The following is a 24,945-nucleotide window of genomic DNA, read 5'->3' as shown; positions in this document are numbered from 1 at the left end:
CTTTTCAGTTTTACAAGAAAAAACGACATGGTGAAATAAACTTTAGATTACTATGTGCAGGCGTCGATTTTTACGCTCCGTTTTAAACTGAGCCTGGTGACTTGAGGTACCCTACATATAGTCACTGACGGCTTAAGAAACACCGGGCGTCACTGATAACATTCACTCTTCTCGCTTTGTGATGCATTATTGGGCTCTGTTTTCAGCAAATTCCGAGATCTAATTGGTTTCGGAGCAATAATAAAACTGTTGGGTCCTGTCACGCGCTGCGTTGTTTAGGACGTCAGTGTCCACAGTTAACCATGTCGTATCTGCTTTCCTTGTTTCTGATAATAATCGCCCCACGATAGTGCAAGGTAGGCTGTGATAAAAAGTAGATAATTGGCTTGACCTGGGGTACGTCCACGGCATAGGTAACTGTTTTTTCTTAATTAATATCCTCCGGTTAATTTTGAGTTTATTCGAAGGACGGTGTACGGCAAAGTGGAACTTTGTCGTTTCTGTTGCTTCAAGGCTGTTTCAAGCGTTTGTGTCGTGTGCAACCACAAAAACCAAAGCGACGAGGACATCGGAACAACCATTTCATTCCGAGCTCTTCTGGAATTTTCACTTCGTTGCGTATTATTGCCACTTGTCTCCCATGTAAACGCAGCCTCTGTGAACAATGCTTTTCCCTTAAGAGAGTCTTGTCAAAAACGTCAGCTATGATTCGGTACAGCTGTATTGTAAAATAACAGCTAAAAATAGAAACCTATTTTATCACTTGCGCAGTGTTCAGTCAGTCTCAGAAGAGGAGTGAACGCGGATAGAATACGTTGCAATGGGCCTCCAGTACGCATTGTTGTTCGCATGTCTCACCACGGCTGAGGTCTGGGCACTGTACGAGGAATGGACACCGAGCTTTCACTGGACGGAGAAAATGACCATGAAAAACCCGGAAAACAACCCTACCTTCAACCACCCTGAACTTGGGTCTCTGCAAGATGCGTGGCAGGTATGTGATTAAGATAAGAGGGGGTGGGAGAATGAAATTCAGTGTGTTTCTTTAAGGCTTTACAGATCTGTTTTAAAAATACACGAAAGCTATACTTATGCGGACTGTGCAGGTGAGTTACACGGTCAGAGAGACATATTATGAATAAATAAACATCAAGACTAAAGAGGTAATTAACTAAAATGTGTTAATGAACTTTTTAATGATTGAAGGTAGAAATATGAGTCCAATCAGAAATTTGCTGAGTGTCATTGAAAACTTCTGAATCAGTAAATACGCTTGGAGCGCGTAGGAAGCTCGATATCGAGCTAAAGTTACAATCATATCATCTGCAGCTTTTCTCCAGGTGACATACGCCATAAGAGATGGCGCCGGGGTGACTTCCCGTATAGAGGGACACGCCCCCAACGATTACAAAAACCAAAAGACGCTATTGTACGAAAAGTACACCTGATTCGGCGTCAGCAGCGGCTTCGGTGTGGCTTTGGTCACCCTTAGGGCAGTTCCACCGACCACATCCTCCACTTCCGGCTTCACACGGGATTTTCTCATTTGGCTGGCTTGTGTCCCTATGTCGCCTCTTCTTCTTCCTACCTCCATGTTGGGACCGGAGCCGCTCGTGTGAGGCGCGTGGTGTAGATCGTGGCAGGTGTCGACACCGGTGCATCGGTAGTAAGGTCAAGAGGGTGGTGGTTGCGCGCTTGCTCCTCAATAGGCTCTTATATACTAGAGAGTTTTAGTAGATCGTTCCGATACCTCCGATAGCCCCGATAACGATACTATGTATGCGCAAGGGAGGCGGTGGCTGAGTATCGGGATATCGTTATCGGAGTCATGGGAACGATCTACTAAAACTCTCTACTGACAAAGCCTGGCAGATCGCCACGATAAGCGGCCGCCGAAATGTAAAGGGTAGAGCGGCAGACAACGAATGAGAGGAGAGCCACGTGACTTGCGCCCCGCTGCGGCGAGAAGCCCAAACACACTTCTCCCGAGTGAAAAAAAGAGTGTTTCTGTTATATTCATCACGTTCTTTATTGCTACGGAACGGACAGGACCGGTATGGCGCTCAGATCAGTTCCCAGTAGCTCGCTGCCTCGCGCATGCCCTTGCTCGAGAGCATGGCTCGCGCTGCCCGGTTTGTGTGGGCTTCAGCTTGGTTGCTAGGTCCGCAACACATCTTCCCCCTTAGATAGAGTGTCCATATCTTGAAGGTGGGCACCTAGCCCGAGAGCTGGTGCGCCGATCAACTTGGACGGGAACATCCGGTGCAGCTCCTTCTGGAGACTGTACTGGTAGAAACGGAGGCAGCTCTTCAGCAGCAACGGTTGGATTCTGTGCCGGTAGTCTTGCAGGCGGCTCCTCAGCAGCAACAGTCGGAGTGGCAGGACTGGCCTCAGCTGCTGCTGCTGTGAACCACGGTGCTGGCGGCATCGTTTCGCATAAGCCTCTTGCCAAGAGACTATGGGGCCCGGATGTTGGGGGCGTAACTCCAGATAGTCGTCTTCGAATGTGGTCGACGTGTCTGCGGATTTCTCCAAACGGCGTTTGGAGAAGCCAAGATCGAAGACCGAGCTGCTTGAGTAGTGTTCCTTCTAGCCACCTCGGTTTTCCGCGAAAATTGATAGCAAACACAGGTTGCCCTTCAACAAAGCGGCGTGAAGCGGTCGTCACCTCTCTTCCTTCCTCGCCTTCTCTTTTGTTGCATGTTTCTGGTTCTGGTGTAACTCGGCTTATGTTTGATGCCAGTTCACGGCCGAACATTAGCAACTCGGGTGTTTTCCCGGTGGAGGATGTGACAGTGGTGTGCTGCTTGTAGAGGAATCTTGCCAGTCTCACTAACAAGCTGCCGACTTTGTCTTTTTGAAGTGCTTGCTTCAATTCAAAGACCATCCGCTCCGCCTGGCCGTTGGTAGCCGGATGATATGGTGCGCTTGTCACAGGCTCCACACTGTTTCGTTGGTAGAGATCGAGTACTTCCCTTGACACAAACACGCTCCCATTGTCCGACACCACCTTCCGTGGCAATTCGAATGTCGCGAAGATAGCACGCAGTTCTCTAATAACAGCTGTGGACGTGGCTGAGATCATCGCTCTCACCTCCAGCCATTTTGTGTATGAGTCCACAACTACGAGGAACATGTGTCCTTCCATCGGGCCGGCAAGATCAAGGTGTATGGTGTGCCATGGTTGAGATGCATGTTCCCAGTTTGGCAGAGCGGCTCTCATCGGAATACGCCTGGATTCCTGGCAGATTCGGCATGCTTCGACTGCATGTTCAATGTCCCTATCGATAGCTGGCCACCATAAGTAGCTCCTGGCTGACGTCTTCATCGAAACGATGCCCTTGTGTCCAGCATGGAGCAAATCCATTGCTTCGGTACGTGCCTGTCTGGGAATGACCACCCTCGAGCCCCAAATAACGCATCCTCGTTGAGTGGACAGCTCTGTCACTTTCTTCTTGTAGGGAGCAAACTCTTCACCCCTGAGGCGGTCAAGCGTTCCTTGTTGCAACGCCTTGAAGATATGAGACAAGGTGGGGTCTTGAAGTGTCATTTTTGCGATTCTTTTCGCCGTGAGCGGCGAGACCGGCAGCGCCTCGATCATCAGCACGTCTCCGGGCGGGCAGGGTTCGTCCTCCCTATCGTGTAAGGGAAGGCGACTTAACGCGTCGGTGTTCTGGTGTCTCCTTCCCGGCCGATACACTAGCTCATAGTCGTAGGCAGCCAGCTTGACACACCATCGCATCATGCGTGGAGACAGCACTTGAGGTACTGGCTTCTGTGGTCCCAGGATGCCGAGGAGTGGTTGATGATCCGTGGCGATGATTATGTGTCGTCCGGCAATGTACTGATGAAAATGAATCGCCCCGTATATAATGGCGAGGCCCTCCTTATCCAGCTGCGAGTAGTTCCTCTCAGCGTCTCCCAAAGTCCTTGAAGCAAACGCTATTGGAGCTTCTCGCCCTGCGCTATCAACCTGTGCCAACACGGCACCAACACCGTACGGTGAGGCATTACAGGAGAGTAGAAGAGGTCTAGACTCATCTTGCAGCGGACCACCTTGGTCCATTATGATGAGTCTAGACCTCTTCTACTCTCCTGTGATGCCTCACCGTACGGTGTTGGTGCCGTTTTGGCACACGTTGATAGCGCAGGGCGAGAAGCTCCAATAGCGTTTGCTTCAAGGACTTTGGGAGACGCTGAGAGGAACTACTCGCAGCTGGATAAGGAGGGCCTCGCCATTATATACGGGGCGATCCATTTTCATCAGTACATTGCCGGACGACACATAATCATCGCCACGGATCATCAACCACTCCTCGGCATCCTGGGACCACAGAAGCCAGTACCTCAAGTACTGTCTCCACGCATGATGCGATGGTGTGTCAAGCTGGCTGCCTACGACTATGAGCTAGTGTATCGGCCGGGAAGGAGACACCAGAACGCCGACGCGTTAAGTCGCCTTCCCTTACATGATAGGGAGGACGAACCCTGCCCGCCCGGAGATGTGCTGATGATCGAGGCGCTGCCGGTCTCGCCGCTCATGGCGAAAAGAATCGCAAAAATGACACTTCAAGACCCCACCTTGTCTCATATCTTCAAGGCGTTGCAACAAGGAACGCTTGACCGCCTCAGGGGTGAAGAGTTTGCTCCCTACAAGAAGAAAGTGACAGAGCTGTCCACTCAACGAGGATGCGTTATTTGGGGCTCGAGGGTGGTCATTCCCACACAGGCACGTACCGAAGCAATGGATTTGCTCCATGCTGGACACAAGGGCATCGTTTCGATGAAGACGTCAGCCAGGAGCTACTTATGGTGGCCAGCTATCGATAGGGATATTGAACATGCAGTCGAAGCATGCTGAATCTTCCAGGAATCCAGGCGTATTCCGATGAGAGCCGCTCTGCCAAACTGGGAACATGCTTCTCAACCATGGCACACCATACACCTTGATTTTGCCGGCCCGATGGAAGGACACATGTTCCTCGTAGTTGTGGACTCACACAACATGGCTGGAGGTGAGAGCGATGACCTCAGCCACGTCCACAGCTGTTATTAGAGAACTGCGTGCTATCTTCGCGACATTCGGATTGCCACGGAAGGTGGTGTCGGACAATGGCAGCGTGTTTGTGTCAAGGGAGGTACTCGATTTCTACCAACGAAACAGTGTGGAGCCAGTGACAAGCGCACCATATCATCCGGCTACCAACGGCCAGGCGGAGCGGATGGTCTTTGAATTGAAGCAAGCACTTCAAAAAGACAAAGTCGGCAGCTTGTTAGTGAGACTGGCAAGATTCCTCTACAAGCAGCACACCACTGTCACATCCTCCACCAGGAAAACACCCGCGTTTCTAATGTTCGGCCGTGAACTGGCATCAAACATAAGCCGAGTTACACCAGAACCAGAAACATGCAACAAAAGAGAAGGCGAGGAAGGAAGAGAGGTGACGACCCCTTCACGCCGCTTTGTTGAAGGGCAACCTGTGTTTGCTATCAATTTTCACGGAAAACCGAGGTGGCTAGAAGGAACCCTACTCAAGCAGCTCGGTCTTCGATCTTGGCTTCTCCAAACGCCGTTTGGAGAAATCCGCAGACACGTCGACCACATTCGAAGACGCCTATCTGGAGTTACGCCTCCAACATCCGGGCCCCATAGTCTCTTGGCATGAGGCTTATGCGAAACGATGCCGCCAGCACCGTGGTTCACAGCAGCTCGCTGCCTCGCGCATTAGCCTTGCTCGAGAGCATGGCTCGCGCTGCCCGGTTTGTGTGGGCGACAGCTTGGTTGCTAGGTACGCAACACTTTCGGGTCCTCCCCGCTACAAAAGCTGTGCGCTGACATTCGGGTTCCCCGAGAAACGGTTCTTCGATGCTCTCTGCTACGAGGTCCCCCGGCTCCAAATCGGCGACCGGGAACTCCGTGGCTCCGTCGTCGAACCGCCAGGCTTTGTGAGTATTACCGGCGAGATGCTTGGGTGGCGCCCTCCTGTGGTTACCTCTCGTGACGCCATCACTTTCTGAACCACAAGTTTGATGGTGCTTGTATTTAGGATGGTGGAAGCTGGATATCAATGCGCTTTTAAACCAACACTGACATTACCGTCAAAATCGAAGTTCTTCCATTACTTCTATTTCTGTCGACGAGAAATCCTTTGCTGACGTCGAAGACAGCATTCGGCCAATCGTGGAAGGCCGACCACTGCGACGCTTTCGATCGGTCTCGTCGCCAATAGGGGAGGCTATTCTACATGCTCACGCGCACGTGCAGCGGCATGTGCGGGCTTCAGCGACTTTCTGCTGTCGACTCCAGCGCTGCGTTCGTTGTCTATACGTGCAGCCTCACGAACTGCCACCGCCTATACTATTACTCTGTTTCATACTTAGCGTGCAACGCTGTCAAAGCTACTGGCGCGAGCATGGGGCTTGATCTCGTTGATCATTTGCACGAGTTCTCGCGCAAACAGAACCATATAGATGAAGTCACGCGCTCGCGCCAGTAGCTTTGACAGCGTTGCACGCTAAGTATGAAACAGAGTATAGACGCGCCGGTGTAAACACTACCCCGCATTCTAGTACACTGCAATAAAACGACCTGATTAAGCGTTCCAAGCGTGCGTGACGTCGATATAAGTGTAGTTCATTGAAGGCGGGCACCGGTTCTCGAGACAGCTCGTGCGACTTCGTCCTCCGCTCGCGCAGACCCTCGGCGCGGTTGTTGCGTGTGCAGAAAGACACTAGGCGCGTTCGATTTACCTGAACCTCTCGCACCTGTGCAGAAAAGTATAGCGCGGTGTACTTCCGGTATGTGTATTGGGATACGACCGCAAGCACACCGCCCTACACTTTTCTACAGCAGTGTAGGAGGCAAAGTGTCGAACCGGAACCGAACCGAACCGAAAACCGGAACCCAACCGTTATTTTTTCCTAAACCGGAACTGAACCGAACCGAAATTTCCGCCGCCATCTTGGAACTAAACCGGAACCGAACCGGAACTGAACCGAAAAAATATAATGGTAACCGATTCAAAACTGTTCACGGTAATTTTTTTTTTGTATTAGAAAATGAATGTTTTAAAAATAGAAATCGGCAGCTGTATTTCTACAGGGTGATTCAAGAAGACGCCAGGCTCTTTAAATCGACCGCAAAATTCGGTTTCTTAACGTGTCGCGCTACGACTTTGTGCCGCGTTGCCCACAGAGGGTGTATTTTTTATTTTTATTTTTTTGTAAAGTTTGCAAAGAGTGAACTTACCTGAGGAAAAAATAAAGAAAGAAAAAGGCTTAGCTCCTATGGAAAAGCAGCGACGCCACCGGTCTTCAAACAACACGGCACCGTTTCGCACGGGAGAAAAGAGATGGCGCAACGAACGCCGCCAACGAACAAGCATACGGCGCCGAGAGCCGGCGTCTTTAGCAGACGAACTTTTCGACTCAAAAGCGGCGCGCGTTCCGCAGGCGGCGAAAGTCGCAGAAACAAAAACAGGCGCCGTAACAACAAGGCCACTGATCTCTATGTCTATTTGCTGGATCGCGTTTGACCAGCTCCTCCTATGGACCGAAATGCGGTCACTGGCGGCCATCTTTAGGTAGAGTTATATCATCTCTAGCCATCATAGTAATATGGCGGACAGCGCAATGGCGGCCGGGTGCCATAAAATAGCCGTGGATCTAGTGCACTGTACCGTGGGAGATATTTCGTGCTCTATTCAAGTTGTTCGACGACGCAGATTCTTGAAACCCGGCGTGAACGGTAGCCTCATCTTTGAGGACCCGGAGAAAGTTCTACGAAAGCGCGGCACCGGGGGAAAGCAGCGCGGCTCGCATCGAAAGCAGACTCCGTACCGGCGTCTGCTTTTGATGGTAATTTTGATGCGACTTTCGATGCGAGCTGTGCTGCTTTTCCCCCAGTGCTGCGATTTAGTGAAACTTTCACCGGGTCCTCAAAGATCGCGCTACCGTTCAAGCTGGGTTTCAAAAACATGTTTCGTCATACAATTTCAATCAAGCACGAAATATCATCAACCCTATCTTGACGGCAGCCTGCCACCACACCTGCCAAAAAGCTGTTTGCCATGGATGGATTACAGTGGCTGCAGGAGCTGTACCTTGGCTAGAGGTAATATGACTCTACCTAAAGATGGCCGCCAGTGACCGCATTCGCAGAGCGGGCAAACGCGATCCAGCAATTGTCATTGAGGTCAGTGAACAAGGCACTGCAGTTCCTTGTCTGCTAAATACACCGGCTCTCGGCGTCGTATGTTCGTTCGTTGGCGGCAGCTGGCGTCGCGGCTGCTTGCGCCGTCTCTCGTCTCCCGTGCGAAACGGTGCCGTGTTGTTTGAAGATCGGTGACGTCGCTGGATTTCCATAGGAGCTAAGCCTGTTTATTTCTTTACTTTTTCCTCGGGCAAATTAGCTCTTTGAAAATTTCACCAAAAAAAAACGTAGAATGAAATGGATTGTCCTAAAACTTTCGTGGCATTTTGAAAATAGTGTTGCTTCTAGCTTAGTTGCGCCGTCATCCTATATATTATGAAACATATTTCCTAAACCTAGATTTCACGATATGTATGGCGAGGAGGTGCCAATTCTATGATTTTATGCAAGTAATTAATTTCTGAGTTCAAGAGAACAACTAATATTCAACTTTTAATACTGTGACTCAAATTCGTACCCATCACGGGGATTTTAGGCGACCTACCAAACTGATGACCTTTCAATTTAAGTAAAATATATGCGACTGAGGTAAATAAATAGATGTTGAATCATATAAACACGACGTTCTTAATGGTAATTTAGCTTTTCTTTGACTGTTTCGTTGACATTAAATAACGGTTTTTTCTTATTTTTAGTGCCTGATAAGTAAAGTGGATTGTACGAATAATAAAAAAAAATGTATAGTTACTCGTTTCACGGTTTAAATAGTGCCTATTGCCGAAACAGCGCAGAAAATATATTCACATTTAGTGGCTCAAACCGGTTTCAACCGGTTTGAACCGTTATTTTCGCTCCCTGGAACTGAACCAGAATTGAAAATAAAAGGACTATGCACTAAGTGCGCACGGTAAACCCGTAGCAGACTATCTAAACGAAATGTCTTATTTGGACCCCAAAGTAACCGTTGTGGCATATAAACCGAAAAGTAAGGTAAATTATCACCCAATATCTTTAGAAACCATACCACTTTATTACAAAAAACGAAGAAAACAGAAATACCTAAACTATAATTAAATATAATTTAGGGAGCGCTAGAGGATCATCAACTGTCGTTTCCTAAAAGCATGGGATGACCGTACGCAAATTATTTTTTTGAGTATACTTTTCAGTTCTAAAGAAATATCAAACCTACACATGCGAGTGCTAGAGGTGTTTAAAATCCGCTGCGTCGTTTGCAGGTGTTACTTCTATGTAACCATATACTTGTTCTGAACGGTTACACAAATACGCGCTCGCCAGTAATATACTGGCACGTGCACATTTATGTTGTAGTGGTGCTGATACCAATGTTAACGATACAGGCGTTCGATTTGTTCTTTGTGTATGTGTGTTGATTGAAGGGTATACAGTCTAGTCGAGCACCGTTACTTTGCTGTGATTTAAATTTGGGCACTGCCTGATTTTTACTGTCGAAAAGGATACACATGCTTAAATCTGAGTAATACCCGTGCCACACGGGTAACTCGAAAGCCGTTTACAACGAATGACATATGAACGATCGGCCAATCAGCGCGCGACCTGCCGAGCGTGGGGCGTTGCACGCGCGACAGATCGCGAGCCCATTCGTCGATCACGCGAATGTCATTCGTTGTAAATGCTATTCGAGTTGCCCGTGTGGCACTGGTATAAGTGGCCTATTTAGCTGGCCCTACCATGCGTCTTCTCCTAGTATTGAGGAAATAAATAAGAAATGTTTTGTTTTGATGATTGCAGGTCCTAGAAGAAACGTCAACTGATACGTATTTTCTGTTGTTTCGCGCGGCTGTGCCCGTTGAAAAGAAATGTGTCTCCGCAACAGCTAATATCACAGACAAAACCAACAAAACCGCCACTCACACAATAATGATTTACGATACGAGACAAAGGAAATAGTAAGTACGTTACTACTCAGCTGAATAATAATAAAATAGTAATAGTAATAATAATAGTAATAGTAATCTTTAATAACTAATTCTTAGAGTCAGGATCAAGTTCCAGGTCTTGTCAAAGCCTCAAGGGCTTGTGGGACTAGACCCAGCAGTTGGAGCAAGCTTATTCAAAATGTTCACATTGTCACGTACACACACTCACACACGCACACGTACAAACACGAATCACACACCGATGACATCTTCTGCTCCAGGCGCAAGTTCACATTTCTGTCGGTCTTGAAAAAGTGCAGGAAAACACGTAGACTCATCAGAAAATAAACGCACACATACGCAAATACAGTAGCCCGAGAATACAATAAAGACCGTAGTCGTATCGGAAGCTGGAGCGAACTGCCAAAGCCCAACTTACTTCCTCAAAAAAAAAAAAAAAAAGGACGCGCGCGTTTTTTTGCAGTATTGCTTTTCTTAAGGAAAAAAGAAGCTTTTTATACTTTCCAAAAAGAAAAGAATGAAAGATATGCGCCAGTCACAGTTACTTTGAAAACTTACTGACACGATTACTTTCATAAAAAAAAAAGTTTTTCGTGTATTTTTATATTTTTTATCAAGAAAAAAAGAAAAAAAATCCTAGTGAGGTACAAAATATTTCTTACAACCACGTTTTTAATGATAGCTCAAAACGTGTAAACAAAAAAGCGAACTGAAAAGATTACCTTATAAAACTAAGGAAGAAAAAAAGAAGATGGATGGTCACTGTTTTCGCACATCCGAGAACATGCTTCTCAGACATTTTTTCAACATTTTGTTTGAGTTAATGGAAAGCAGAGATTCTGGAAGACCATTAAAAATTTTCGGGACATAAAATGTGCGCAGACTTTCACCATAGTGAGTTCTCACCCTAGGAGTGACGAAACGTGGAACAGATCGGAGTTCACGAGATGGAGTAGACGCGAGTTTGAAATCACTTTCCCAGAAATGCCGCCAAACGACAGTTTGAAGGAAAAGCGAGTAAAAAGACGGCAACTCAATTGAAATGAAGAGGTTAGCATTGGATGAAAAGCCGCTGTTGTATGCGACACTTTTTATTGTCGCATACAACAGCATACAACAGCATACAACAATTAATAACAAATTAATAATAATAATAATAATAATAATAATAATAATAATAATAATAATAATATTAATATTATTGATCGTTTATTCATAAATGCCGCTGTCTCTAAGTGTGTTATTGGGGCCGATCAAAACCAGCAGGGATTTGTGGGACCGGACCCCGATTTAAAAATAAAACAAGTCGAAACTCGCACAGTCTCTCGTGCACAAAAAAACAAACAAAAAAACTTTACAAAAGTCAAGCTTTGCACACAAAAAGTTTACATAAAAAATTTATACAGGTCGGGCTTTGCGGGCTTACGTGCACAAAAAAAGACCCTGCAAAGAAAGACCCCAAACGTCGGAAATTGATCTTTGAAGTTCGCTTTTTAGTTTCAAAACGAACAAGGCGTCTGGTATCGATGTCATCAGTGCAAATGATCTGCGCCGAAATTATGATTCTATAAAACTTCTGCTCCTTCACATGTTAAATGGTTTCATTCTCTTCTGAATGATCGCGGATGCTTTGAAGGGCGCACTAGTGAAGCCACTATTTCAAAGGGGAGAGCATAAGAAACTTGACAATTATCGACGGATTTCCATTTTGCCTTGTATTAAACAAATCTTAGAAAAACACATTTTCCAAACCATGACAGCCTTTCTTGATCGCTTTAGCAATATGTCGCCCGATCAATATGTATTTGTCAATGGGTGTGGGAGCCAGCCACTTCTGGAAAATTTTGTAGACGAATTGCATCCAGCCTTCGAGGTTCATCAGGTTGCTTGAGCGCTTCTTATTGATGAGGCAAAGGCATTTTATACAGTGAGTCACAAGATTTTACTGACAAAATTGCAAATCGTTGGATTCCCCGGCCCTTTCCTTTTTCTCCCTGGACATTTCAACTGGGAGGAAACAACTAGTTTCTTTAGGTAATAGTCGAAGCTCCCGAGTTACCTTAAAGGCTGGAGTTCTGCTTTTTATCACGTCTTCTATTTAACATTTTAGAAAACGATATGTTCAACTCAGTTTTAAGACGCAAATTGTTCCCATACCCGGATGACACATTGTTACTTTCGAAACATCCTAATTTTTCTGTAGAAATCACTTTCCTCCAAGAGGACACTTGCAAACTTCATGACTGGTTAAGATAAAATGTCTTAGGATAAATACATCTCAAACTCAGCTTGTCTGTTTTCGTAATTTCCTTAAAAGTTTAACGTCCGATCATCCTCTCTATTTGCATGCTTCGATTTGTATATCGTGCAATTGTTGTCCTATATCTTATGGGGATCATGTTAAATACTTAGAAAATCAATTCGACAACGTGATTTGTTGTGGAATTCCAATATGTCAAAACTTTGTAATCGATTAAGAAACGTACCTTGTTTACTGTACAATACCAGCTCTCTAATAGCTAATTCAACGAAAAATACAATAGCTCACGCTTTAGCATTCTGTGTTTTGGGCTACGGAATAACTATTTTTAGGCACAGGACCGGACGATGGGCAAACACAAGTTGACTCAATCGACAGAGCGTTGGAAGGAAGCAACTTCCGCAGTCAACTGCGTCAGACAAAGGCAGCTTTGGATCTACCCCCTAATCCTTCCAATCAGAACTCAGCGTTTTGAAGTCCCCGCACGCTTTCGTCTCCTTCTCTTTCTCAGTTTCTCGGCGCATATGTTTTAAAATTAATTTGCTCGTAAATTATATTATTTACAGCGAGAATGCCACAATACAAGTGAGAGCTCTGAATCAAGCTGACTACCCGCTTGAAAACGTTATAAGGGCCAACTTCAAAGGTATGTAAAAACTTTAACCACGCTTTAAGGGGGAGGGGGGGGGGGGGACGGTGGGGAGTATAGCCTGGTAGCATAAACCTTTGACCCTTCATTCCAGTTTATTCAAATTTTCAGGACGAATTAAGCCCTATTAGGAATTATAAATTCCATAGTTTCAGCCTCTTACACCAATTATACAGCATCTTAGGCTTCTCAAGCTCCAGAAAAGAAGTGACTTCATTAGGAAATGTGTTAAAGAAAAATTGTAATTTCAATCCAAAGAATTATATTTAATCTGAAGTAAAGTGTACATAGTACTAGTTAAGGTAACTACAAATTGTAGAAAAAAAGTTAACTTTAGAAAAAAAGAACAAGATAAAATAAAAAATAAAAATTCCCAAAATGTTTATTGTGAAAGAGCTTTTTCTCTTAGATTGATATCTTTATGATGATAATGCAGTTAAATGCAAAGGTGCAAGCGGTACCCGGACCAGGCGGATTTTTTCGGTCGCGCAACAGTCACATAGCTGTGTTGGGAGATTTGTGTTTGTCCTTTGTCCCTCTTTTTCCCCTTCTCCAGGGATTATTTTCGTCAGTGAGTACTTTAATTTGTTATTCAGAAAATTTTATTTCAGAATACACCTAAATTAAGGTTTTACGCTATCAGAACCTCAAATGATAACACATCCTGCTAAAAAGTGAAACTGAGAAAAATGCATTTGAAGTTTCAACGACAGGTTTCTCTAGTCTTTTGAGTGTGAGGCTTACAGAATTCACATGAAGCATGGGAGCACATTCTTTTCTGAAACCTCGTTGTCCTTATAAACGAAGCAAGCCATCTTTGATAGCAGGCATTCGTCTACAGATAAACTGCCGAGAACAAAGAGGCAAATGATACTAAAGAGCCGCAAAGTATCAATCTGAATGGAATTTGAAGATAATGTAAACAGGTCACTTTTAAAGATAACACACTATCACGTCACCGGGCAGGACCAATTGTAAGCCCTGTTTCGGATCTCCACCAGTAAAACTGCTCATACAATTTTTTTTTTACATTTAGTCTGTTTGTATTTATGGGGTTGTCCTGGGCATTAATCATTTAAAACTTGAAAAACGGCGACAGGCTAAATCAAGAGAACGAGGTGCTTCCAAGGAGGGTTAGATGTTCGGGCTATGTTACACGAGAACGAAATAGCCCTCATTAAGAAAGTGCAAATTTCCTCTCTGATGCTTTGGAGGGCTGCCGACGTGCCGAAAAAAAAAATATATGGAGAGAGAGAAGCGAACAAAACAAGCAGATCTTCTAAAAAACAAAATGCTGTTTTTATTTTTAGTTTTTTTTTTTTTTACTTTGGTGACTTTTGAATTTGTGCTAGTTTTCTGTCTAATCTTTTTCTCAATAAAGAATATTTTCAAATCACACTTGAAATAAACAGAACGAGGACCTACATTCGTATGGTGAGGCTATCTGTCGTTTAAATATCACTTTTTAACTATGGAAATTCGTGCACCTTAGCCCGATTCTTTATATATATGCATATATATATATAGAGAGAAACAGAGAGACAGACAGATTCCTTTAATTTACCCAAGGTGAAACACAGTGTTGAGTAAATATTGGTTTATATCTAAAATGTTGGGTTGGATGACGGACCGGACTTCCCAAAATAAACCAGTATGAGTAAATAGTGAAACCTTCCTGCTTTGACTGGGCCATTATTACAAATATTGCCCCACCATCGTGCTCATGTTCGTCCATCGTCGGTTTGTGTAGGCCACATTTAACCATAATGCTACGTTCAGGCAATGTCTTAAGGCAATGTCTTATGGCAATGTCTTAAACCAAACCGAGTCCTGATTAACTCCCGCGTCAGAGATGATCTCCCGAGGTTTTCAGGTGAACTCTAAAGGCCCTTTGACACTCTTGCGACCGAGTACGACCGAGAGAGACCAGACCGGTTTTTAAGCCTCTTGCGATCTCTTAGGACCAGCTCCGCTGCAACGCATCCGGTCCTAAGAAGTCGTAAAAGGCTTAAAAACGGGTCTGGTCTCTCCCGGTGGTACTCGGTCGCAAGAGTGTGAACGGGCCTTAAGATACTGAAGGTCCTTCTACCATGAGAAGAAAGCTAGGGCTTGGTGTTTCGGGGATACGTTCAGTGTGGGTGATACGGAAACAAATTTTACAACGTAATGAATTTAAAAAACAAACACGAAAACTCTCTTTCCTAATACAAGCATGGAAAACTTTGACCTCAACATTGGTGGCAGCAGAGTCAAAAACTTAACCGATTGAGGATTTCTACTAAAAATAAGAGCGCTCCGAATATTAGGTAGGTTGTTTTAGCAAAGGTGGATTATATAAAAGCAATCAATGCGGGTTTGCAGTCGGTCTCCACGGGCAGGCACGGTTGTGGCTTTGAAGCGGCCAGATATGTATCCGGTTGCAGTGGCCTGGCCAGAAAGGTTTATCTGGGGGGTGCAGAGATGGCTCGGATGTTGATGACTTGGGATGTGAGGGCAAGGGGAGGCGGAGGGGGTGTAATAATATCTGTGTATATTATAGGTCGGCTGAATGTTGAGGTGGGGGAGGGGAGGCTGAAGCTCTTAAGTTCCTCCCCTGGCAACGTCAGAGCCTGGTTGCACCTGCTAATATTAGCCCATTTTGGTGCCACTATCGTCAGAACTAGCTTCACTACAGAGCTGTAAAAGTTACTCATGACAGCTAATTAGGTTACAGTTGCAGTTACCTGAGATTAAATGGAGTTAAATCACAATTACACACTTACAATTGTAACTCGTTAAAGTTAGTTTTCAAAAAAATGAAACTAAGTTATACATCCCAGTTACTTCACTCTAATCTATTAATTTAGTTCTAAAAAAACTATCTGCTCTGAACTGACATTTTGAACCCTGGAGAGTGGGGAAACAAAGTGGGGAAGCCATTGATTGCACTCTGAGCTAAGTTTTCATTCTAAAATTGTAGAGCGGGGAGTTGTTAAGTTTGTGCTAATGAACTCAACAAAGTTTTCTAGTGCTCACCGTTTGGGCACCGGTTTGGTAAAGCAGCTTCGCAGATTGTTCTTCGCGAAATACAGCAGGGCGTTCGTCTTTACGGTCATCCATCATTTCCTAAAAATTCTAACTTACGGAAAGGCGTCGGAGTAGAGAAGTTCCGTAAGATCCCCAGAAATGACCCACCTTTGAAAAATAATGCACGCTTATTTTTGGACGATTTGCTATTTTTATAAATCGCCGAAGGATAGCCTACTTAGTAATTGCAGGGTCTTGGCCTATCATGACCTCGGCTGAAATATGGTGTTACCTAGACACGGCGAGAGATAAGCGAACATTGCTGACTGGGAAGGAGAGTTGTCTTGTGTTCCTCGCCCCTCATTGTGATTACAGGTTTCGTAGATCCCGAAATCTAAAAATAACATTTTTTTTTTTCAACATTTTTTTGATCGCACACCCAAAGTTAGACCACCCAATATTTCACCCTATTTGCTTTTGACTCTAGGTGGGCTAACTCTCGAAATGTTACGGTCGTTTTTTTTTTTGTTTTTTTTTTTTTTGCTTGCCGCATCTCCGTGGTGTTTCCAAGAACCTCAAAACGCTAGTAAAACGTTTGGTGCGACAGCTGTTTTTCAACTCGATTTTCGGATCGACCGGCTTACACCTCTTTCGTCACAGAAGGCTGCTTCTAACAAAAGTTAAAAACCCCCTTCTGAATTGCGATCTGGGTGTAGTTGGGAAACGTTCTGTGAATTTCGGTTCTTGCTATGTGAGTCAGACAGCTAGATGTCTTAATGACAGGTTAACTGAATACAAACGAGCGCAAAAAGACGAATCCGTAGGTTCAGAATAAGAAAATCTTCTCTCTTCATGTAGCAATTGTGTCGTTGTTCGGAAAGATAGTGAAGTCCCCACTGGGAAAGGGATTGTTACAAATATTGAGTGAAAGTGTTGTTGATGATGGGCAGGCACGCTATTTGTTTTAGCAACATGTTTGTTTCTCTAAACATTAGCATGAAAGCGTTTCTTAATCTAAGACATTTTCTTTTTTCTGGCTCTGTTAGAATTCGGTTAACATCATTCTTTTTGTTGTTTAGTGATCGTTCGGTGTTTGACTTTTACTTGGTCCTCAGTTGTTTGTGTTGTTATGAGGATGTGATCTATCATTTCCTTTCTGCGGGATCTCGTTTGGGCGTTCAAATGCACTATGGATACGAGTACCTTGCTTGGGTACGCGTGACATCATCGCTTTCATCCGTGTGTTCTTTTCATCTGTTCGTTTTTTTTCTTTTTGTTTTGGTTGTCTATTTAAGGTTGTGTTTTGTGAAATAAACGTCAGTTGTGTGTATAGATTCGTGTTGTCCTGTCCCTACGTTTCCCGCTTAACCTTAACCAGCTCGTCTGCACCCTTGGATTTAAATTTGTTCAAACCCGTTCGATATGGATCATGATAGCCTGTCATTTTCTTATGCACTTGAGAACAGATGCAGCAAAAAAGCTTTAGCGGGTTGCATTCGCGATCATCGTACTCGTTGCATTTACTAAACTGCGGTTATATATGTTAGCCTGTTTCAGACGATCGTCTCATGAATTTAATTACCGATAGTGTTAACCGTTTCTTCCATTTCCAAACGTGCTGCTCACTCCAAAATGTTGATATATTAGCATTTTCAATCAAGTCAAGCTGTATATTTATCACTCAAAATTAACAAATTCTAGTGTCATGCGAAATCAACCCAGTAATTATTTAAATAATCTCACCGACCGGGCCTTCCGCAGATTTGAAGTGCTCGACGATAATGTTCAGAAGTGAAAATTCGGGAAGTAATTGTAACTAAACCAAGTTACAAGTAACACAAAAATTATTAAGTTCCATTTATAAGGCATGTAAGCCAACGCTTTTAAGGCACATTAGACGTCCCTAAAAAAATCAGTTTCTCAATGTATCGCACTGCGATTTACTCCAAAGGTGCAAGCATGCAGTGGAAGGCTACATTGAAAAAATCCAGGAACGAACTTACCTTGTTCAAAAGAAAATAAAATAAAATGAACGACGTTTACAAATCTCTATTGCGAACTTAGAGCGCGGCTCTTCTAGGGGAGCAGGAGAGGGTACGAAGCAGAGTGTATGCCCCCCATACCCTCCCCTCCTCCTCTCCTCGTCCTCATCTCCCGTCCTCCTTTAATCCTTCTTCACTCCCCTCCTCCACTATGTACCCTCCCATCCTCCTCCTCCCACAGTTTTCCCGCTGGATTTAGCCGGAAAAATGACGCCACTTGACTTCAACACCAATTCAGGTCCCACGCTAAATTTAGCGCTGAAAATGACGCCACATGACTTCGTGTCACATAAACCATAAACAAATTGAGTTTTTCTGCCAGATTTAGCAGGAAACCTGACGTCACGTGACCAGAACACCAATTCAATTTCTCGCTAAATTTAGCGGAGTGGTTACACCGACGGCGAGACCGACGGCGGCGCCCTATGCGGGGAAACAGGCGCCTAAGAGCTGCGCTTAATGCGAAAGCATTTACTCTCCCATGGAGCGAGCCTACGTCCTCGGCTTCGAAGCCGCGCAAAACGGCATCTTAAATTTTTTCTCCAAGTGAAGCCAGCTCCCAGCTACGAAAGCACACGAAAAGCCTAGCCCTAACGGCACCTAGTTTCCCCTAACCCAAAGGAGCGGAGTAAAGCTGGTGGGTTTTGGCTCTTTCTTTTCCTTTTAAACTACGTAACATCATTTCTTGATTTTTTTTTTCGTTGTAAAATTTCATTACCTGCTTACACCTCTGTAGAAGGTCGCAGCGCGATACGTTGCGAAACTGATCTTTGCAGGCGGTCTATATTTGTTTTTAAAGCGTTTGTTTACATGATGTTGTTGCAAACGTTTTATTGTAACTTGAAAAAGTATTTAGTAAAAAAAATTTAACTAACTACAGTAACTCCAAATAGATGTAATTAGTTTCTTCACTGCTTCGCTTCACTGTCAGGTCAGGATTACCGCGCATCCTGGGAGGATTTCAGATGCCTAATCGTCTAAACTATATTAAAAGTGCGGTTATTTGCTTTTGTACCTTTAAATCAGGAAAACTCCCAAACGCTACTCCAGTTCCCCCAGGAAGCTACACGTACGCTGAGTACGATAACTCTACCTGCTATTCCAGAAGTACTCCCTTTCCTGATAAAGGTAAGTTCAGGTTTAATGTTCGACAAGCGTTGAAAAATGCTTTTGTTAGTGGTGCATTCAGTTTGAATTCCGAAAATGATTTTCTCACTCAGGTAATGCTGTAGATTATCGGCAGAGTGCACGAAACTATGGTAACTCTAAGAAGAATGTTCTAGATGAATTGTTCCCCTCTCCGGAAAGTGCTGACTATGCTGACATGTATGTCATATACAACGAGCCGCAATGTTATATCCTTAGGAGTCCCGCAGCCAAAGGAGGTAAGTTCATTAAAACTTTAGCGAGATAAATGTCACATTATCTTGTTTTTCGCTAATTTAAATGATCAGTTTAGCAGATACCGTTTGCTTCATTACAGAAGAACAAACAGCGATATTAAGGTTGCTTAAAAGGGGAATCTTGAATAAAACGAGCTGTCCATGGAGGCGTATTACGAAGGATTTACTTTGCAATGCTTTTATAAGGTTTCGGGCTTAGAAGGCTTCAGACATGTGTAGGATAAACCCTACATTCCACGGTATGTTCATTGCACAGAAGTCGTGTCTAAACCCGTTGGTAATTTTCGATGCCTCGAAGGCTCTGATCCATCGGTATAGGTTAACCGAAACAGAGATACTATTGGTACCAACGTTTTGTTTCAACTAAAAACGAGTGCTCCCCACATTGCCCAGTATCACGCACAATTAACGATTGTTCAATTACAATTGCAGAAGGTGACTTCGCAGGACTGTAGTGAAATGTCTTACACTGCAGGTGTCGTGTGTGATTTCAAATACGTCCGGAATGCTAGTGCAACTTAATTTCAGGGTAATTTTGTGATAAGTGGGAAACTTGCAAGATAATTGAGGATGAGAGGTGGGCCCTAGTACGAAACAACAAAACATAATAGATGTTTTATGCATCGCTTGTGCAACAAATACCTAAAAGTGAATAGCCCACTTCAGCGATAACATGAAGATTTAATTTATGAAGAGAACGCCATCGGCCATCTTAGCCTCCCGGCGATCGAAAAATATTCGTCTATTCTTGTCTCACCATAGCTTGGCAAACGGCGAAGGCTACTGCCTGAGTGAACCAATCAAATCGTCGGAACAAGAAACGTGACAACACTCTATTTCACTAGTTATACGTCGTGAAAAAATCCCGCTAGTTCCAATCGTCGCATTACGGCCCAGAGTGCATTATTGCCCAGAGCGGCGGAAAGGCCGGGAGTGTCTGTGAAGCCGAGTAGGGCGTAAGGGCCGCGAACTGCATTAAGGCCGATAGTCTTGAATGGACTGGTGCGGAAGCCTTTTCGGGGCTCGCGTTGTGGTTGACGACTTTAGTTGCCAGCAAATAAGATAGATGGCGCCACACTGAGCAAGACGGATGCAACGCCATACTCAGTGTCACAACTCAGACTTCACTTTTAGGCTTAACGTATTGTCAATCTCGTCATACGCCGAGGTCTCTTCGCAGATTTCAATATTGGCGCTCCGAGTAGGATGCGGGAACCTAGATGTATTGGCATTTTTAAGAGTGTATCTGTCGGTGACTGCAAATACCGCGGTTTTGGGTTTGTTTCACCATTCACCGCCAGCACCAGTCGGCACGGCGACATTGCCTAGCCGAATTTTTTATTTATTTATTTGCTCTTCTGCTCATTATCATTTCTTATTCCTTTGAGCAGTAGTTCCTTTGTCTACATATTTGGATTATTACACGCACACACACATGCACGCACGCACGCACGCACGCACACACGCACGCCCGCCCGCACGCACGCACGCACGCACGCACGCACGCACGCACGCGCAAACGAATTTTCAAATGAATGCTATTAATTTAGGGCGCCTTTTTCGTATAACATCCCTATATTTTAAAAATCGACTTTATTAGCTATTATATTATAATATTAGAGATATAATTATAATTATAAATAATAATGCAATAAATAAAGATATTAATAATAATATTATTAATAGAAGTTCAGTAAAAACGTTATTGGGTCTTTTTAATTTTAGCACTTTAAATAAATTAATTATGTGTCTATGTTCTACCTGGCGGCCGCGAAAACGATGAGTGAGGTTTATTTTAGAAATTTCATTTCCAATCTCTTTACAGCGAAACGCTGAAGGAAACACATGCATGCAGGCTAGGAAATATGACAACAAAAAAAAAACACATGGACAATGCTAAAAAGAAAACCTGGCCTCCAAATCCTTTCTCGCCTAGCTGTTTAGCCCCAGCAGCCAGGACACTTCATCAAGGACGGCGTTGATGTTATCTGCGAACTGGTGCTGTAGGTTTGACATGGCTGCCACTCCCATTCCTGCTGCGACGCTGATGCAGCTCCACTCTCGCGCCAGGTTCGTCTTTTGGGTGCAGATAGAGTCGATTGCCACGTATCTTGGCCTGCTCGTGTAAGGCACTTCTCCGTTGCGGAGACAAGCCAAACACGTTTCCGTAAGAAATGAAGCAATAAATAAACAAACGCAGTATTTGCCGTCACCGAGAGGTCCAATGTGCGCTGAAAAATAAAATAAACATGTGGCGCCATTTTTCCAATATGGTGGCAAATACGGTCGTCAACCACAACGCATTCCCTCAGGAGGCGGCCACACCAGCCCATTGAGAGACTATTGACCTTAATGTTGTCGGCAGTTATGGCCCATTCGGGCTCAAAACCATTCCCGGCCCTTCCGGCCCTCTAGGCCGTAAAGCACGCTCAGCCGTACTGCAACAATCGGCCGAAATGATAGTGACCCGTGCGTGGTGCTGTCAAAGCCGTGAGCGGCGTAGAGGAGAAAGCCGCTTTTGTAAAAATTTTGACATACGGGCGAATCTCCGAAGGGGAAAACAGCGACGTCTGGGCCCCACAAAAGTAGGGTTCGGATTAAAAGGGAAGTTCCTTCTTCCTCTCCTCTCCAACTGCTCGGGTTGCGTTCTCGCCCTTCTGACTTTACTGACGTCTGTCACGTGCTTCAACGTCGTCACTCTGGTTGGCTCGAAGGTGCCGCAGTCCTCGCTCTTTGCCAAGCCAAGGTGAAACGATGTATGCTGAAGTTTGTTCTTGGGCTTAGCGGACGATAGTCATCCACGTTTCGCACCGCCAGCCTCTTTTGCAGTTGTACCTTTAGCGCACCTCCGCACTTTTCATGTCCATTAAGTCCTGAAATTATATAATTTAGTGGTCTTTAATAACCTACAGCAAGTTTATAATTGGAACCATACGTCTATTTTCACTTACTAAAAGTTACCTAACAAGTTTTATTTGATTGTCCGACTCATTGTGACGGTTATCCCACAATAATATGACCCCCTGATTTTATTCCTCATTCGCACACACAACAGTTGTGTAATTTTCACGTCTTTTGGTATCTGTTCAAATTTTAAAATGAAACACCATGTGTATTTAGTTTACCACATTCTCCAAACAGTCTCAGAGCGTGTTAGAAGTGCAGCTTTCTAGTTACTTCAAATAAATATTCGATTAATCGCAACAAGGTTTCGTTGAGTCGAAAAGTCTTGAAATTAACTAAGCAGTCTATTTGAGTGACGTTGGCTCCATTGGTTGCCTACTATGGGCAGGTCGACGCCATTTATTTTGACTTAACCGAAGCAGTTGGTCTTGTGCTCCATGACAAGCTAACGGACAATGAGGTGCGTTTGCCGGTATGTTCGTGGTTTCATCATATCTTTCCTGGCGCATCAACAACGCTCATGTTAACGGTGTGTTATGTAGATCATAGATATCATCTTGCGTTCCTCAGTGTTCTATTCTAAGACCCTTGCCGTTTAACATTTTTCCTATAATGTCTCTTTTAGTATTTCCTTCGATTTGTTGATTATATTAAGATGTTAGACGGACCAAGTCACAGGTTGATTGTGAGCTGCTGCAAGACAAATCTGCTATCTCATCGTGATGAGCAACAAAAAAATACGTCGAAACATTAAAAGACACTTTTTGTTTTTGTCACGGAAGAAATATGCTCTTAATTTCTTTCTATAAACAAGACGATCAACCATGGCGACGTGAATATTTCATACATTACTTAGGAGTTTATATCGATCCATCCCTTAGTTCTATCATCTGTCGAATTCGGTTAGTTCTTGATTGTGGCTTTTAGGTTTGTTTTCGCTTAAACCCGTTATTTTAAAAAGATTTCATGCCACGTCAGGCTTTATAAATATATTGTTCATTCGAAACTAGAGTTTGGCTCTGTACTTTGGAACTGTCTGGGATCATCCAGCCCTGCTAGCCCAGAACGTGTGAGAGAAAGTTGGCACATATTGAGTACGATTCTTATCACGGCACCCGGTTCTTTTGTAGCTACGCGTCAAGGTTACTTCGGCTAAACTTGCCAATACTGACGCCGAAATTTTCGAGACTATACATTTTTGTCTAAACTGCACATAACAAAATACATTGCCTTAGACTTGTTTCTTTGCTATCACTATATGGCTCTTCCGTAAATTGTCATTTCCACAGCACTTTCTACGTACAAGACATGTGTTAACTTCCAATATTTTATTCATTCAAAGTAATTTTAATGCACTGAGTGCGGTGGTTGGCATTTTTGAGAGTGAGTTGGATTTGAAAAGTATCCTAATCATCTACATTTGCAAACATCAGTGCTCAGCCTTTCTGTGTGCTTCGTTATTGTGTGTTTTGTTTTTCTTATGAAGGTGTATATGTGTGTGTGAATGTGTTCCAAAATTAAAAAGGACTCGGTTGTTTCAGGACACAATAGAAAAAAAAATCTAAAAAAACCTAAAAAACATATTGCTTAAAAAATATCACAGGGATGGTTACGGAGCGCTGTGTCAGAATAGTCAGCTTAGCTCTGACTATAAAACAAAATTATTCATTGCCTAATCTTGCCACTCTCTTTCAAGAAAAAGTGATACCCATTCAATGAGATATTCGTATCTTATTTAATTTTTTTGGCGTGTGGTGAAATGGCTCGAGTCTGGAGGTTTAAACATATAACAAAAAACACTATGCTTATCTCAATTTTGTTTACCTTAGTAACGATTAGTGTTACGACATGATTAACGAAAGCAAAAAAGAACGCGCAAAAAATAGAAACAAAAACAGACATGCAGAAGAGTACTGCACGCGAGAAGCGATGGCCGACAACAAGCATTTTTATTTTATATTATTACTTCCACCTGCTGTCCGCGCTGCCACTGCTTTTTGTTTTCATTTGGAGTCCCTTGCTTTCTCACGTTTGAGTACCTCCACAGTCTCCCAAAACTGTCTGTACCATTTTCGGAATTGATTGGTATTTTGTCGATTTTATAGGATGTGACTTGTGGCTGAGAAAAACCGAGTTGAAACAAATAGCGGAAGACCTGGAAGATGAAATTATAAGAAAAATAGAGCAACTCTATAAGGAGGGTAAGGAAGAATGGGGAATCTATGAAAACTGCACTGCGACAGCTGCTCTAAAGAAAAGAGTAGAAATTTACGTAGATTATGACTTTCAAAGATGGTGGAACGATGTCGTATGGGAACGGATTTCCCTCGACTGCGTTCTCGCCTTCATGATAAATTGTGGAAAGCCATTCTATAGCGTTTCCGATCCGAGAACCTGTTATACCACACTTACAGGGCAATACGTGTCAATTCATTAGAATTGACACGCGTGATTCTTAATTGCATGTCGGATGGTGAGGAAAAGCCGTGTGTACGCAAACTTGACATAAAAAAAAATCTGTCACTGTGTAGTGTCTTGCATCCTTGGAAATAAAATGAGTTGGAAAAACCAATAATTTCATTTCGATCTCAGTGTAAACAAAACAAA

The 24,945-nt window shown here is 44.0% G+C and overlaps 1 protein-coding gene across 1 annotated transcript; it reads left to right on the top strand.

Annotated features, from left to right (window-relative positions):
• Positions 1–341: 341 nt before the first annotated feature.
• LOC120843400 lies at positions 342–24,763 on the top strand (the record flags this gene model as incomplete). The annotated part of the gene is made up of 6 exons (XM_040214775.1): positions 342–994; positions 9,926–10,083; positions 12,901–12,980; positions 19,058–19,159; positions 19,252–19,416; positions 24,444–24,763. Coding segments are annotated over exons 1-6 (999 nt in total), but the record flags the coding sequence as incomplete, so codon positions are not given.
• Positions 24,764–24,945: the final 182 nt, after the last annotated feature.

This window comes from Ixodes scapularis, unplaced genomic scaffold, assembly GCF_016920785.2.
Source record: "Ixodes scapularis isolate PalLabHiFi unplaced genomic scaffold, ASM1692078v2 PGA_scaffold5__190_contigs__length_132052651, whole genome shotgun sequence".
In the NCBI taxonomy this organism is placed as follows: Eukaryota; Metazoa; Arthropoda; class Arachnida; order Ixodida; family Ixodidae; genus Ixodes; species Ixodes scapularis.
The sequence above is the reverse complement of the archived record's forward strand: the minus strand, read 5'-3'. Positions and strand labels throughout refer to the sequence as shown.